This window comes from Cygnus olor, chromosome 1 (genome assembly GCF_009769625.2).
Source record: "Cygnus olor isolate bCygOlo1 chromosome 1, bCygOlo1.pri.v2, whole genome shotgun sequence".
NCBI lineage: Eukaryota > Metazoa > Chordata > Aves > Anseriformes > Anatidae > Cygnus > Cygnus olor.
Window position 1 is genome coordinate 205,032,046 of NC_049169.1, and position 17,421 is coordinate 205,049,466.

The 17,421-nt window shown below is 41.4% G+C and overlaps 1 protein-coding gene across 12 annotated transcripts in view; it reads left to right on the forward strand.

Moving 5' to 3' along the window:
- Positions 1-17,421, forward strand: part of TENM4 (teneurin transmembrane protein 4) — an 879,437-nt gene that overhangs the window by 531,969 nt on the left and 330,047 nt on the right. For all 12 annotated transcript variants that reach the window (XM_040544436.1, XM_040544433.1, XM_040544442.1 and 9 more), the window contains 2 exons: positions 5,110-5,398; positions 9,912-10,181. In XM_040544436.1, the coding sequence (XP_040400370.1) occupies positions 5,176-5,398; positions 9,912-10,181 (493 nt within the window). In that variant the 5' untranslated portion in view covers positions 5,110-5,175. The remainder of the gene's footprint in view (positions 1-5,109; positions 5,399-9,911; positions 10,182-17,421) is intronic.

Sequence of the window (17,421 nt, forward strand, 5' to 3'; positions counted from 1 at the left end):
TGACTCAGAAAATAAATCATTCCCCTTGCCATTCATTGAGTGCAATTCTGCAGCACAAAGCCGGTGTGGTTAATCAAAGCTCCAAAGAGCAACAAAAAGCAACAGAACCGAGAATGAGGAGGATAGATATAAAGGATAAAACATAATAAAAAGGATTATTTAGGAGCCAACCAGAGCAAAAACAAAATAAAAACAGCTGCAAATAAGCAGTGCGCTTACTGCACCAGAACTAGAAAGCTCAGGTTTTTGTTCTGCTTCTCGACACATATGCACTGATGTGAGAAGAGCCTCACACCTCTGAAAAATATAACTATGTCGAGGAGTCTGATTTTACAGGCTTTAGTATGTGAATAACCCTTGCTCGGATCAGTAGGACTTTCTGAGTTGAGTAAGTAAAGCCTGAAGGATGCTTCTGTTGTGAACACTATTCCAAATCAGCTTGCAGTCCAGCTGGTATTGTACACTCAGAAGGCTGTCAAAAATAAGAATGGCTATTGCCATTAATTGTCCTGGAGGGAAAAAAAAAAAAAAAAAAAAAAAAAAAAGATATGCAAAGAGCAAGATGATGAGAAAATCAAACTGAGACAGAAACATTGCATCATAGGACAAGAAAGTCCTTTCCAAATAGAAACGGTTTAGACCAGAAGGGTTTTGTGCTTTTATGGAGGGACCAGGATTGAAAGAATGGAAAGGACAGTACTAGAAGCTGTTGGTTTTTTTTTTTTTTTGGTCCAACAAGTTTATGGAAGACTTTAAAAATATGAGGAGCAATTGTGAGCTAGAGACGGAAAGAAACTGGTGGCTGAGTATGTAACTGAGACAAGTGTGATTCTTTCTATTCGCTGTGTGCCAGAGAAGTCACAAAAAATGTGAAGTGTTGATGGCATGGATGAAATCTTAGCAGAAGCAAAATCAAGACACAAGGAGTAGCAGATAAAAAATAATAATCTATCAGAGAAACACACTGCGAGGCAAATTCCCTGCCGACACAACTGCATTGAAGACAAGGTATCTTAACCATCTGGGAATTTGGCCATAAAAAGGAGATGACAAGAATTGGATGTCCATGGAGAGGTGCTGGAAACTTACTTAAGTCAGTTAAATGCAACAGATAAGAAAGAAAGAAAAGAAAAGAAAGAAAGGAAAGGAAGGAAAGGAAGGAAAGGAAGGAAGGAAGGAAGGAAGGAAGGAAGGAAGGAAGGAAGGAAGGAAGGAAAGGAGAGAAAGAGAGAAAGAGAGAGAGAGAGAGAAAGAAAGAAAGAAAGAGAAAGAAAGAAAGAAAGAAAGAAAGAAAGAAAGAAAGAAAGAAAGAAAGAAAAAGAAAGAAAGAAAGAAAGAAAGAAAGAAAGAAAGAAAGAAAGAAAGAAAGAAAAAGAAAGAAAAAGAAAGAAAGAAAAAGAAAGAAAAAGAAAGAAAGAAAGAAAGAAAGAAAGAAAGAAAGAAAGAAAGAAAGAAAGAAAGAAAGAAAGAAAGAAAGAAAGAAAGAAAGAAAGAAAAAGAAAAACCTAATGTGTTTTGGTGGTGACCTTTCCAGTCTTCTTACAAACAGCAAGAGGGAGAGCAAGGGCTTAGGAGAATTAAATTTATAAAGACATGAATGAATTGGGAATTGAAGCACTGTTATAGAGGAATGTGTATGTGAATGGTGCAAATTTACAGGACTATTTTTGATGAACTGTAGGAGGAATTTCAGTTTTTCAGCACCTTTCTTTACGAAAAGAAAAACCTTCATCTGGTGGGAATTCAGTCAATTTCCTCATGTTTTTTTGGCCATTTCCTAAGTTGCAAGGTTACTAATGGTAATTACAGACCCTGTTTGTACCTTGTGGCTCTAACTGTGCAGAAAGGTTTTCTTGGCACGTGTGCTTCTCCTGCTAGTGGGTTTATAAATGACTGACCCTTCGTAGGAATTACTGCAATACTCATGAGCAGATAGAAGTCCCCTTTCCTCATTTCTTTTTTGTAGAATACAGTAACTGCTTTTCTTGCTCAAATTTTGCTATCTCCAGCCCTCATGACAATAAACCACAATGTCAGTGTTCATTATAACAGCTCTTACTACAGCGTCCTTGTGAAGGAGCCTGTTTTAAAGTGTTTTATTGAAAGGTATAACAAACCTGGTCCTTTTGAGGATTTCACACAAACAGAGGTAGTATAAAGGAGATAAACCAATTCAATAACAATCGGAAAAAAAAAAAAAGTCACATTTTTCCAAACAAAAAAGGCTTTGTTTTTTAAGGGAGGAAGATAGTGTAATGAAGAGCAGTCAGATGTTCTATTCCATTTACATTTTTGAACTAAGTACCAATAAACTTAATTCAATACAGCGAAATGTCTACCTTTATTTGGTAGACCTCTTAAACACTATTACTATATTAAGCAGATCCTTAGAAGACTGTTTCTTCTTCATTCAGTCTGAAGTCTTTCCATCTCTCAGGCCCTTATTCAGCAAAATGCTTAATGTGCATAAATTTTGGGCAGTGAGGAATCCCATTTGCACTCACTGTATTAAATGTACACAGTTCATGAATGAAAATAGATCAGTGAATTTGGTGGGTTTAAACACATGTTTAAAATCAAAGCGGTGCTCAGAAGCTCTGCAGATGACTTGAGTAAAGCTCATTTATGGCATACACTCCCAATCCTCCATTCATGTTCAATAGGTTCTCTGTGCTTTGCTGACAAATAGGATGTGTGAACTTGGTCTGCTGCCATCACTGGAATAGACTGGGAGAGAATTCAGTGGATTTTTGTTTTTGAAGTAGTGTCTTAATTTCTGAGAAGAGTGCAACAGAAACTACACAAGTTGTCAGAATTTGGTTCTGTCATTGCAAAGTTCCTTTTGGAGGTTAAAGGGACAAAACCCAGTGAGCAGTCTTTGTAAAGTCAGAGTTGCAGAAACAAGAGCAGGACTGTCTTTTTCTCTGACCAGCTGCCAGTGTATCTCATGGCCATCCCACAGCCCTTGCTCCATGGGATCCTTGAATGGCTGGTGGTGTCGGGCAGCTGCGGGTCCCTGTGGTGCCAGCACTGCTCCAGCAGGGCCACCCCGAGCAGGGGGCCCAGCCCCACGTCCAGGCGGCTGCTGGAGATCCCCAAGGAGGAGCCCCCAGCCCCTCTCTGAGCAGCCTGTGCCAGGGCTCCGGCACCCGCCCAGCCCAGCAGTGCTTCCTGAGGGGCAGAGGGCACCTCCTGGGCTCCAGGCTGGGCCCGGGGCCTCTGGGCCTGGCCCTGGGCACCCCTGAGCAGAGCCTGGCTCCGGCCTCTCGGCACCTCCCGGCAGTGCTGGTGGCCATGGCTGGCAGCCCCCGGAGCCTCCTCTGCTCCAGGCCCAGCAGCCCCAGCTCTCGCAGCCTCTCCTCACGGCAGAGGTGCTCCAGGCCCTTCGGCACCTCGGGGGCCCTGCGCTGGGCTCTCCCCAGGGTCCCCAGCTCGTGCTGGTGCTGGGGGGGCCCAGTGCTGGGCCCAGCACTCCAGGGGCGGCCTCAGCAGTGCTGAGAAGAAAGGCAGAGACTCCCTCCTGCAGTCCCTCATCAGCTTAGAATACTTAGAGAATACACTTAATTATGCTTGCACCAGACAGCTCAGTGAGTGAGAAATTTGTAATAAAATGCTGTCTTCAAGCTCCTGCATTACTATTACAAATTGTAGGGTATTATGAATTGTCAGGGTCTTCCATTCCTCACAGGCTTTTGGAGAGCCACAAATGCTGTGTTACACCACATCCCTCTAAACCAACCTGTAAAACTCCCAACACATCTCACCTTTACAGTTGTGTTGTAGCTGTGTTGTGCTGCAGCACAAATCCAGGGCATAGCATCGAAAACAAGGCTGGGCTCTAGAAGTGTAGAGGATCAAGATTTCATTAGCACGTTCAGGATTTAGCCTTTCAAGACAGAAACACCAATGGAATGTGATTAATTCCTTGCCAGTGTATTTCCATACTTACTCAGTATGAAAAAGACTGAGGAGTGATAGGTATTTTCAATTCCTTTTCCTTTCTAGTAAACAACCATATTCTGGTCTAGCATTCCAAGACACAGCTCCTGTTTTTTTGCAGTTAGGAGGGCTCAGCTCCCAAGAAACCCAACCTGTAATTGCAGATTTGCAAAATAAATAAATAAATAAATAAAATAATAATAATAATGCTTGGTTTGTGGGTTTTCTCAGTATTTTCCGTGTAAACCAGTTTAGGTACTCAAGAATTCAAGAATGTATTTTACCATCTTGCTGCAAGTCATTGAGCTTTTTTTTTTTTCAGTGTTTCTGTTCTGTTGCATTTAATAAACTTAAAGTGAAAAGACAATTTATTAATTATTTTGACAAACGTACTTTTAATACATGGTGTATTTTTTATATCAGTTTTCTCTGTGTGCAGACGTGCTTTCATTCCAGTGCGTATACACACTGGTTTTCCACAGACAAATATCCCAGGCCATGCTGTTACATGAAGGAGAGCATGCAACATTTGTTTGCACTTTCTCAACTCTGCTAAGTTCTAATATGTTTCTAGCTGGGTAAAGAGGAGCTATCTGAATACAAAGATATTTGCATCTGATTTCCATCCATATCTCATCCCTTCATTCTTCTTTCCTCCCTCTCTCTTCCTGTTTGCTTTCTTACACACTCTCATTATTTTTTTCATTCCTAATAAACTCGTAATGTACCAAAACACTTTTAAAAGCATAGGACAGCATTTTCCAAAGTCTTCCATGTGCCCAAATAGAGACATTTCAGCATGGCCCGATTTCCCACCAATTAGGTGACTGTTGTACATAAAATGTGCCTCCAGGAGGTGTCTGAGTCACTTCCTGTGGAAATAAGACACAGAAAATCACAATCAGTTTGAAATCCACAAGCTCAAGCCCGGTTTGGACAGATGCAGGTTGCTGCGTGCATGTATCCCGTTAGCCAGTGTAATTAGTAAAGTTCTGAGTCACACATAATTGAGACTTTCTTCCCATCGGTAATTGCTCTAGGAGGGTTTTCCTGCAGTCCATTAAGTAACCTCTCTTTTGTTCAGTGCAAGAATGTATAAAAAAGGCAAATTAGACTTCTGGTGCCCAAAGGCATGAGCATAGGTACTATTTCTTTCATTCTCTCTTTCAGATTATCCCATTCTGACCACTACACGGACGTCATTATTTTAATGTTGAATACTCAGACAAGAGTGCCATGGATGTAAAAGAAAGGAAACCGTATCGATCTCTGACTCGGCGCCGCGATACCGAGCGCCGCTACACCAGCTCCTCAGCGGAGAGTGAGGACAGCAAGGTTCCCCAGAAGTCCTACAGCTCCAGCGAGACCCTGAAGGCTTATGATCAAGACTCCAGGTTGACCTACAGCAATCGGGTCAAAGATATGGTGCACCAGGAGGCTGATGAATTCTGCAGAGCAGGTGAGCACATCTCAGCAGGAGCTGCTGTAAGCAGTGAGAGTTAAACAACTCGGTGCTGAGAGCTTGGGGTGGGTAGGGGGCTGCTTTTGAAGGACTGTGAAGCTGAAAGCAAGATATAGTGAAGGAAAGCAGCAAGGAACATCTTCATTGTTTTGTACAATTGTGGGATGTATGCAAACTGATGACTTTAAGTGGGATACCACTAGCCTGTGTTCATTAGCATCAACTAAAAGACATTCTCTAATTATGAGTGTTGGGAGTACAGAGAGGTACTACTCTTATCCCACATTCTAGAAGAAAGTTGGAGGCTGTCTTGTATGTGTTGTGTGCATCTGCAACAGCCCATTGACACTTCCCGCTGTGAAACCAGACACAGTGGGAACATGCTGCACAGTCCATCTCCATGTATACTGATGTTGCATGAAAAGTCCTGGAAATTCCTGAGCAATCTGCTCTAGGTGTTCCTGTTTGAGCAGGGCTGTTGGACCAGATGACTTCCAGAGGTCTCTTCCAAACTCATCTGGTCTGTGATTCTGAAGTCCCTGCCTGCTTAGGTGTCCTTTTTTTTTTATGTCATGTGCCTGCTCTGTCATGAAGTCAACAAAGATCCCAAGGCAGAAGACAACCAAGGGATATTACTACTGTCACACTGTCCATCAGGGCTACAGAAAAACCCAAGAAGCCTGGAGAAACTGCAGATGAGCTGAAACATCCTTGACGTTGTACATGGCCTGCAGGCTATGGGTTTGAGACAGGGACAAGTTCTAGTATTAAAAGGGTGGCGAAGAGACACGTTTAGGACTTTTAGGACTCCATTTAGTGAATATGGGTCAGCATGGGCTCCAGAGTCCTAACTGACATTCCAGATATTTTCCTTTTTATTGCTAGCTTGAAGTCAGGTGCAGTTACATTTTTGATGCTGTTGTTGCCTACATGAGGTAGATTTCTGGCTGTTTCTATAATCTCATAGTCTCATTTTCATTTTTCTGTAGAGACATGAGTAACTTAGTTCAGAAACCAAGCAGGGTTTCACATAAATTATTTTTAGAAGTCCATAGAGAAAAGCATAAAATGGCAGAGCGAGTCGAATGGAATAGGCAGCAATCCAGACAATGAACATAAAAGAGCTGACCCTGACTGCTCTGAGCTCGCCCACTGGTGTTTAGAGAAGCTGATTCTCCAAAGCGAATGCATACAACCGTACTAGTTTAACTTGGGGACTGCTTAATTTCACTCTTCAAACACCATGCAGTTGTGGTTTTGGTGCAAAACTCATCTTTAAGGCATTCCCAAGGAAAATGACTTACAGAAGTCTCTTAGGGCGCATAGTCTTGGTATTTGTATTTCAGGAAAGTTGCAGCAGGCAATAATTAACAAAAGGGGCAGTAGGTGTTGTAAGTAATAGTTTGCAGTCATAAAAAGAGTTTCCCTCTTAGCAACTCTGAAGTACTTCATCCTCTCTAAGGAATCTAAGAAGTTATAAAGAAAAGGAAACCTTTTAGGTCATTGAGTTTGCTCACTTCATACAATATATTCACCATGCAGGGTAGATGTGAATTAGTATAGGTCAGCGGTTTTCAGCCTGAGGGTCTATGAGGCCACGCAGATCTATGGACTTCTCCTAAGAAGTCCACAAAAGAGAAATAAGAAAAGCCAGTCTATTGACAGGGAGTATAAATTTGCTATACAGAAGCTCATAATTCCCTAGGAAAAAAAAAAAAAAAAAAAAAAAAAAACTGTAGGATACTGAAAAATGCTAAAAACTATTGGTCTAAGTGGCTGAAATTGATTGAGAGGTTAAGGTTAACCACATCAGGGGGCTGATTCTACTTCTGATATATCACCCACAGGTTTTTCATTTTATAATTTTCTCCCAGTTTCTCCTGAGAGTCCCCAAACTGTTCTGAAGAATGATAACAATTACCCTGGACTTTCTGTGCCACATTTTCCACTGGCAGAAAGCCATAAATGGACCTCACTTTGTGGTGCTTCTTGGGCTAATGCCAACTGAAACCATGCCTTATTAGCTTGCACGACATCAACAAAGCAAAGTGAATTTCTCTCCTGCATTGGTTTGGAAGGCAGAGGAGGGAAACATTTCAAATTGACCGAATAAATTCAGTAAATAAACAAGTCAGCATTTAAATGGTTTTAGCTAGAGTGTGAGTGCCAGCAAACGTGCAAGTCAGCACAGGAAAAAATAGACCAGATCTGAATTAAAAAGTCTCAGATATTTATTATCTTCCTTTTATTGACTTGAGTTCTTCCAGCTTAAAAGGCAACAGTGAGCACAGAATATGAAAATCGATGCATCTCCTGCTGTTTATTGCAAATAAATTTGATTTTCAGTTAATTGTAGCAGTCATTTTTCATAATTTATGAGCTGCTGTTACTGAAGAGTATCAGTCACACTGCATGTTGATGTGTTGGATGATGAGTGTGGCTTGTTGCAGGGGAAGGTGGAAGTCACCATTGGTGACTCAAATGTACAAGCAAAACCAAAAGATGCTGTTCTCCAGTTCTCCACAGAGGATGGTTTGAAAACTATCCCAGCTTTGCCCAAAAGTCAAAACTGGAAGAGTGAGGTCTCTAGGGATTTACTACTTCTTTGCTTTTGTAATTTAGGTCAAGTTCATTTGTTACTTCGTGTTGTGGAGTGGTAAGAGGATGCTCTCTCATACTTGTTTTGCAGCCAAGTTAAATGGATTAATCTGCCACAAGCTTGCACTGTGCTCCCCAAGCAAGGCTACAGGGTTCAACGGATGTGTGAGCCCCAAGCATCCTCATCTGTCCACTCTGTCTGAAAGCTTTAATCTTTTCTGGTCAATTAAGAACGTGTGAAGTTCATGAATGCTTTATACAGTTTAAATGTTATCAGCTGTAGATCCATAATCAGCTGAACCATGGTTATTTCCTCCTGACATCAAGCAGTTCCTTTACCGAACTTTAGGTTGACATGTTGTCCAGTCCCGTTATTCACTTTGCATTCAAACATCTCCTTCTCTCTGTTCCCTCTGAGATGCAAAGTCACTGGAATGAAAAAGCACGGTAAAAGAGCAGCTGATCATTCAGTGCACGTGTGCTATAATACGAACCCTTCCCCGCCCAGCAGGGCACGAGGACAAGCCAGAGTGTTTCCACAAGCATGAAACCAGACTCTGGAAAAGTAGAAATCTGACTGTTTCTATTGGATTCATGTTTTCCACCATGTGATATTTTACATCAACAAATAAAAACGCGAGGAGAACCACATGCTCTTGTGGTTTTGAGCACGGAGAGAAGCATAACTCAGTTTTGGATACAATCTTGAGGCTGAGGTCCAGACCTGCGGAATGAATTTCAATAACGAATAGATAAGAACTTTGCTGTTCTAAGTGAGGTTGGGGACTGAACTGTCCTGGAGATCATGCGTTCAGATCCAGCCTGTAGAAACACGTCTGAGCCACAAACACTGCTCTAAAACTGAGTCTGGGGCTTGCACATGAACTTGGCGGTTTGGGCTCAACAACTCTTTTGATTGCAGGGGATTTATTTATTGAAATAACAGGAGGAAGCCAACTAGACTGATTGTGATCAGCGGTGTTGGTATCTGGCCACAGTCCAGGGCCTGATGCCTCCTACTGGTTAATAGATAAAGTTCCTTAATCTGTCTGACCGAGGCGTACTGTAACAGGAGCGGGGCACGTTGTGCCACGTAAATGCACGGTGCAGATAAAGGCACTCACAGGTGGCCGAAAACCTTTAAAGACATTCAGGACTGCAAAATAAAAGAGTGCATTAATAAATAAATATGTATTAAAATAGAAGCACTAATTGCTCTCCCCAGCTCTCTCATGCAACTTTCTGAACAAAGCGTGCTAATATTTGAAGACTCCTTCACATCGATTTGGTCTGATTTTGAAGCTCAGCAGGTAATGAGACATGAACTCAAGAGTCATTTTTCAGGTTATATTTTTAGTCAGCTAAACAATGGCATCTATTTGCAGCCAAATAACCTCCGCTGTGACTGTGTCAGAATGAATGGCTAAACCGAGTCAAATCGTGAGTGGTCAGCCAGAGGAAAGTGAGATCACCCAAGGAAATTTAAATCCCCAATATGTAATTTCATTGATTTCAAGGAGCAGAACTCACTCAAATTTCCTACTGTAGTACAGTTGCAAGGTATATGATTTTTTTTTTAATCATTGCATTCCCCATTTTGCTTTTCTCTTTCTCCCAAAGAATTCCATCCCCTTTGCTTTCATATGTGATGATTTTATTGAGCAAGTCCTGAGTTTTAGTCAGAGACAAGGTTCCAGAGGCAGGAATCCAGCTGTTTTTTTGGTCTTGGCATAGTCACTTTGTGTCCCATTAACCAACGCCATGAAACAGGGCAACTTTTCCTATGATGTTAGGACTCTGGAGCTGGAGGGTCTCATTTGAAGACAGAAAACGAATGGTTCTGCCATTTGACACGTGCTATATGAAACTGTCCCCTATTAAAGAATAACCAGGCTGCTGTGTTTTCTCCCAGGAGCCAACTTCTCCTTGCGAGAGCTGGGTCTTGAAGACGTGACGCCCACACACGGGACTTTGTACCGGACTGATATCGGGCTGCCTCACTGCGGCTACTCCATCAGCACTGGCTCAGATGCCGACACAGAGGCAGACGTGGTCATGTCACCCGAGCACCCCGTGAGGCTCTGGGGACGCAACACCAAGTCTGGGCGCAGCTCCTGCTTATCGAGCCGGGCCAACTCCAACCTCACCCTCACCGACACAGAGCACGAGAATACCGAAACTGGTAAGTGCCATGGCAGCCTCGAGCTCGACCAGTAATGCCACTTCTTGCCACTCCACCTTAATCTTCCTTAGTTGTATTTTTTTTTTTATCAGACTCAGTGAAAACACTCTTCTAATAGCACTGTGTCGCAGCCTTTTGTACTGTCCTACAGTGTGTTTGTTAATAAACTGCTGGAGAAGCTCCTACTTATTTATCACAGCGACAGAGATCATTAAGCGGCTGTAATACTTTCTCTGCTTTTTGTAGCGACCTTTCAGACAAAAAGCATTTAAATCTCCCCTCCCCTGGCTGATGCTGCTCTTATCTTTGCTACAGATTTTCGGGGCAGATAATTTCCTTCTTTTCCTCACTGGTTCCTTGACAGGAGCCGTTTCATTTATGTAAATCGGCTGACTGCTCTCTGAAGGAAAACGGTGGTGAAATATTTTTAGAAGCCTTTTTCTTTGTGAGAAATAAAAGCTGAAGGTCACGAATTTTTTATCTCAGTAACTTTGCATCCCCAGCTGCAGGGACTCCTGCATGCCTTTTGTAAGTCCTGCGAACCTTTTGGTCAGCAGTTCTGCCAAGCAGTGTAGGAAGGAGAGAGGATTTTGATTCAATTGCAGCTTGACCCGGGGGTTCACACAGCCATATATGCCTTTGCACCTTTAATTCAATTATGGCACAGCCTGCTTCTTAATATAGCTGCTGCGTACAAGTCATCGGGCGCTTGAGCTCAGTTCTGAAAGCTGATGTGAAATGACTGCATTGCTTGTTCTCGTTATGCTTTTTGCCACAGTATTATAGTGACAAATGATGATAACTTTTCCTTTGGAAGCCATGACACAGTGAGACATACACCACCCACATGATTTTATGTTTAACTCCAACAAAATTACAGTGGAATCTTATTAAGTTTCTGTTCAGTGATAATAATATATTAGGCAAAGTTCAAAGATAAACAACCTTCTATTTAACGGATGTACAGAAGAATTTTCTTAAAAATATATCTTTATGATATATTTTTTTTAAGTTTCGTGGTGTAGTGTCTTACAGGGTTTTACTCAGTAGGACAGGCAGATAATGCAGTGCCAGAGTTTAGCATTTTACTTCCTAGCTTTGTGTTTTCATCAAAAGACAGAGGGATCTTGCACGCTCCCCAAAGCAAACACCTTGCACTTGCGTCCTGTTCTCGTTTCCATGTCCCTCTCCTGCGCTTTATATAGTGGTGTATGAGCAGCTGTGAACCTATACCATACATTTTTCTTTCCATGCCTCCTAAGAAAAGCAAACCACAGAATTTTAGCCATTTTTTTTTCCTTAAGAGAGAAGAATTACATTAGCTACTGGAGTCTTTTTCACCAGTTTCCGTAATGCTATCTCTACATGTGCAAATGCAACTCTGTACCTACAGATCACTTACAAATGAAATTATATTAGCAACAACACATTAGCAACAGCACATGCCTTGAAAGGCTTTACTGAAACTAATAACAGAGGAAGGAGTACTAATGTCAGGACTGAGACAACCTCCAATTCCTCTTCCCTTAAATTCGATGACACACTAACCATTTGTTGAACCACCATAGCAATTAGAAAAGGGAAGACAGCAAGGTGGAGAACATATCTGCAGTATTTTAAGTGCTGTCCAAACATAGAAGTTTACTTGGCTCCTAGGCATTTGTCTTAGGTGTTGAGTATTTTGAATGAGAAAGTCTATATCGTAGTCAAAAATATAAAATCTGTGTAGCGTAAATATAATCTAGAGAGGGACGGTGTGCAGAATCTAATTGTGTTGTTCATACTGACAAAAAATAGAGGTATGGAACACAAAGAATGCAAGGGAAAATATTACAACCCAAATCATGCTGTTGGAGAGCTTGAGTTGGTACTTGAAACAGACTTCCCTGGGAAGAAGGGAAGAGATAAGAGACATCAGCCAGATTCAGGTGAGAAAAATTTGCCCAGAGCTGCAAGAGAGACACATAACTTCAGTGTAGGGATTGCCATTGAATTGAGGGTATAAAAGTATCCAAACACAAGGTGCAGAGGAAGAGGAAAACAGGGACTAAGGACAAAATCTTAAGCCTTCAATGTACACAGATAAAATGTGGACATCTTTATTTTGTATTTTCTTGGCACAGGTAAAGGTGTGACAAACATTTGCAAACAAACCCCTCACAACCTGAAACCTGCTGTTGGAGAATGCGAAGCCTGGGATACACTCAGAAATTCTGTCTAGCAAATGGAAAGGTTGCTCTGTCACTTCGCACAGAAGCAGTGTTACTGTGGGCCCTCTGCAGCTAGTTATCACACAGGCTATTTTGAGAAATCCCAGATTTATAGGAGAAATGTTTTCAAGAAGACATGAAATTTTGCTAATGGCAGCATAAAGTAACATAATGCTATGACTCAGTTTACAGGATACCTTTATTAGTCAATATTAATTGTTGACAGTATTGATAGAAGTTATAGCCTTTAGCTGAAGTCAATATGGAGCTTTATGAACCTGCCATCAATAGAAGATTTTATGGGGCCCATTAAACCAACTTTTCCAATGAAGGTTAACGTCAGCAATTTTTATGTTGTTCATTATTTATCCAAAATGAATAATCAGAATTTACTTCTGATGTTTCTAAATCCAAAGCTGTTGAAATGCAATTCTACCAAGACATTTGCTGTGTTCTTAGAAAAAGAGAGGTCTGGCTCCCTCAAAAGCAGGTTTTCTTTTATTTGAGGAGTGGTGATGCCTTGAAGGAACAGATATGCTGCTCAGTAAATGCGGCCACAATCGCCCTCTCTGTCTTTAAGGAAACCGATGAAGTGGTCTGGTTCCATGGCATATTACAGTCCATAAATCACTTGCACAGGCAGCTGGCATGAAAAGCCATGCAATGTTTTATCTAAACTGTTCCCAGGCTTTCCAGGAGGTTGAGTACTTTTACTAGGTTAGGAGTTTGTTTTCACTGAAGTTAGCTTGAGTTACAACCCTGGCATTGCCCTGAGCTCAGACCCTGCACACCCAAAGAGCCCCAGAGGCTTCTCCTTGGTTGGCCAGTGCTTTCTGCTCAAGCTGGCTGGTCACTTGGCAGAAAAGGGGACAGAGGGGACAGCTTAAATCACCACAAAATCACCACACCTCATCCAGACTAATGCAATCACTCTATGCTGCTAATATAGCAGCCACTTAATGAAGCTTAAGGGTTATTTTGCATCATGACCACCTAGGTTAAGCTGAAGTTGTGAACTCATATCAACTCTTCAGGTCCATGCACAGAAAAGTGTTTGGGTGCTGAATGTCTAAGCAAAGAATTTAGGAGAATTTTTTTCCTGTGCTATTTCACACGGTTTCTCAGCAAGACTAATTCAAACAAAAGAAGCTCCTGAGGTGGTCATTTGGATCTGAGCCTGGCATCAACTTAACTGGTGTCACCTTAGGCAACCCTGAACAGGCTTTGCTCTGATTTGCTCTACTTCTTTACTACAGATAAGAGCAAAATGGAGGAGAACGCGGTAATAGTTTTCCAGAAAATGACTTATTTTGCAGCAATTCAGTCAAAAGCAAAATATTTCTAGTCATAAAGACATCCTCTTAAAAATACAGAACCACAGAATAATTTATGTTGGAAGCTGTGCTTAAAGCAGGGCTAACTTTAAGGTTAGATCCGGTTGCTCAGCACCTTATCCAGTTGCATTTTGAGTATCTCCCAGGTTGGACAGTCCACAACATCTATGTCCCAGCTCTGGTGCTGACCATTCTTATTGAGAACAACTCTTCTTCTTGGAGGTAGTCAGAGTTTCTACTGTCCACTCTCTCTTGTTCCCTCACCATGCTTTTCCAAGAACAGTCTGGCTTTATCTTTTGTATATCCCCACATCTAAAATAGTTAAAAGACAGCCACTGCTTTAGTCATCTCTTCTCCAAGCTGAACAAAGACACCTTGATCCTCCTCTCATAAATGGTTTGCAAGTAGTAGGCACTGGCAGAGGTAGTCAGAGAAGTTTGGGGAACTCCAGTTCTGAAAGGTTTGAGGTGTAAACCAGACACATAGCTGCTCGTAACCATCCAGGTTGGATGCTGCCTCAGTCAGAGTTATTGTACCTGTTGTCCTCTTGAGCATCCCTTTGTCCTGTTTCAATAGTTTGTAGCATTGACAAGCTTTCTTCTGTTTCAGGGGGCATGCAGGACTGTTCAGACTGGGCTTTGAGAACCTCGTGGTTTTGTACTGTCTAGGACACTCTTAACAGATGTAGAGTTGGACAGCATTTGTTGGTTAGCACCCATGAAACAGGCTCTGAATATCTCCTCCTGCTCCATAGGGAAGGTCCTACCCTAAGTCCACCCAAACCATTGTGAATCATGCTAATAGTCTCCCAATGGACCTGAGCATGAGGGGGGGCAAAAATTACTGATATTGCCATACCTTCCTCCTGCTCCCAGAAAAAAACAAAACAACACACACGCTTTTCTGTCTGCCTTCAATGTGATAAAGAGCTTACTGATTTATTCAGTGCAATTGCTTCAGGATCACTTTAGACCTGGGTCAACCACATTTTAAAAATTTGTCTTTCTGAAAGTGGGTTGTTGCCCTTTTTTTATTAAAAAGAAAATACAATTTAACTTTCAGCTATTCCAAAGAAGCCGAGGCAATCTCAAGATTCACTTCATTTTTAATCAGGGGTTAGTGCTAATTTCCACCAAGGCATGCAGTTAAATGTGAGAAGGAGCTGGAGAGAGGGGGAGCGGTTTCTTCATTAGCAGTACAAGTCAGCAGTGATTAATGCTCTGTACATGTGCAGAGTGGAGCTGATGTTTCTCTCTGTCGTCATCTCCTCTTGGGAAGAATGTGGGCAGTATCAAGAGGCCACAAGGATCTCACAGACAGGATGAGTAACATCAGATGGCTTGAGACAGTTCAACCGAGATGGAGATGATATAGAACTAAATGCTCAGTTGTGATATATTGTATGAAGAAATTATTGCAGCAGAACTGTTGCTGAAGTGTGGAATTTTCTTATCTAGCAGACTGAGAGATAAGTAGACACAAACTAAAATTCCAAATCTAAGCACCCTGGAAGCCAAAATTCAGTCTGCAAGACCTTTGCTGCTAAATTGTGCTGTGGGTCCTTCTTTCCATCTTAATAATTCAAAAAATATATAGGAAACATATGCTGCTGCAAACAATTCTGCCTGCATTTCATGTGTGCAAAAGGAGTGAAAATGGCATTGCTGGGACTCAGATCTCTCATTCACCTATGAACTCCATGCAAGTATCACCAACATTTCCACCACTCATCTGTTGGTCACCTCTGTTTAGGAAGAACAGGTCAATCGCAAGGTCCGTTTGTCTCTGGTGTCACCTCTGAAATCACCAGTCAGTCCCAAAAGCTGTATGGTGGCTATAGCTATCGAGACACTTACTCACTTGGTGACAAGATTAAGAGTACCAATTCATTTTACACTGCCGGACCCACATCCTACGGAGATAAATTTTTCTTGTAGTCACTACCGTTCTGAGATGCATTTAAATGAGCTTTAAAGCTGTCAAGAAAACAGCCAGCCCAATATCCAAACCTGCTCTCCAAGCCTTACCAACATGACTAGAAAGGTAGTGAATGTGTTACTGTTAATTTTTGCTTTCCCATCAAATAAATTGCCTTTCTGGAAAATTCTCATATGCTATGTAGAACTGAAACTCACTGGCAATCAGAAGCTGGAAAGCTCACATGATAGCTCTGCCTGTTCTACCATCACAGCCCCAACTCTTGGCCATTTAATTGACATAACACATGATTTAAGGAGCATTTCTTGCAGTAACCGCCACACTTTCTGATTCCACACTGCTAAAGCTATTATTGCTGCTGGAAGGAGTGCTTAAGAAACTGCATAGGAAATTAGGACTTGATAGAAACAAATGCTCATAGAAGATATTTAGAAACACAGTGGTACATTACAGCAGGAAATAATTAAAGACAAGTTCTTCAAGCAAGAAACACCAGAGAAACGATATAATTTTATTTCTCCTGGGTAGTTAAGAAGCCTAACTAATTCTTCCACTTATTCAGCAGTGCCTGATACAGACCTTGCTGAAGCCTTTGAAAAGTCCTGTTGCTATCAGCAGTGGTAGATCAGGTCCTAGGTGTACGGTGGCAGCGTGCTGCTTTGGAAAAATGGTCTGAGTGCCAGCAAGGTGTAAATCCCAGTACTCTTGGTTAAACACACTGCAACATGCTGTTCACCACCAGGTTTCTTGTACACATTTTGGCTTCTTATTAAATCAGAAAGCTGTCCCAGTCATTAAGCCACATGCTCCAAAATTTCATTAACTTTTTCTGAATATTCTGAATATTCTCTCTTCAGTGTTTTTTTGTTTTGTTTTGTTTTGTTTTTGCAATAGCTAGGGGAACCTTAGGCAAATGGTAATTATTTCCGTGTATATTTCTTGTTCTCTTTGGTTGTCTGGAGCTTATCTTCCTAATGCTGTCTGTACATGTTACCAGGAGCCTTACAAGGTATTCCTAAATAGCTCTGAATGTCTGCACAGGAAGGATTTTTACTCGGTCTTCTTTGCCTTCTCTTCCCTGCTTCCCAAACCATGTTGACCCAAACCACTGGCCCAAATTGCAGTTCAATATATCAGTGCAATTAGCAGTGCCAGAATTATTGTGTGATCTTAGCATTACAAATTATTTGTTAATACCCTAGTTGATAATCCATGGTGACTTTTCTTTTTATTACCACGTTTTGCTGAGTAATTTCCTTTCAGGCTTCATGCACTCTATTGTTAATATTGTTACCGTCGTTGCTGCAACATCTTTTTTTCCCCCCCCCTTCGAATTAAATAGTGCATTATAAAGTACTTCCAGTAAGTGAGTGTGCGCTTCAGACATGCTTCTTCTGCAAATTGTGTAGGCATAAATATGATACTCAGACTCTGGAGAATTTAGAAAAGAAATTTAGAAAAAAAATCGTTCTTCAAAATAAATAATTTTTAAGAAAAGAAATATGCTGTAAGCTCTGTTTTCTTAAGCTTTCCTTATGCCTTTTGAGTAGGAGAAGACAAGAATAAATTAGAATTACCAGGTCAAGATCAGGCATCTGCTGGCTGTCATCCTTCACTTGCCTCCTATCAGTTGTAACCTTAATATTAACAAGATGTTTCAGCTTGAAATAAAAGTTAGCCAGAGCCCTTAGCACTAAAGATCCAGCATCAGTTGGAGAAGATAGGGAACAACACTGGAAAACTACAAAAATGAGCAA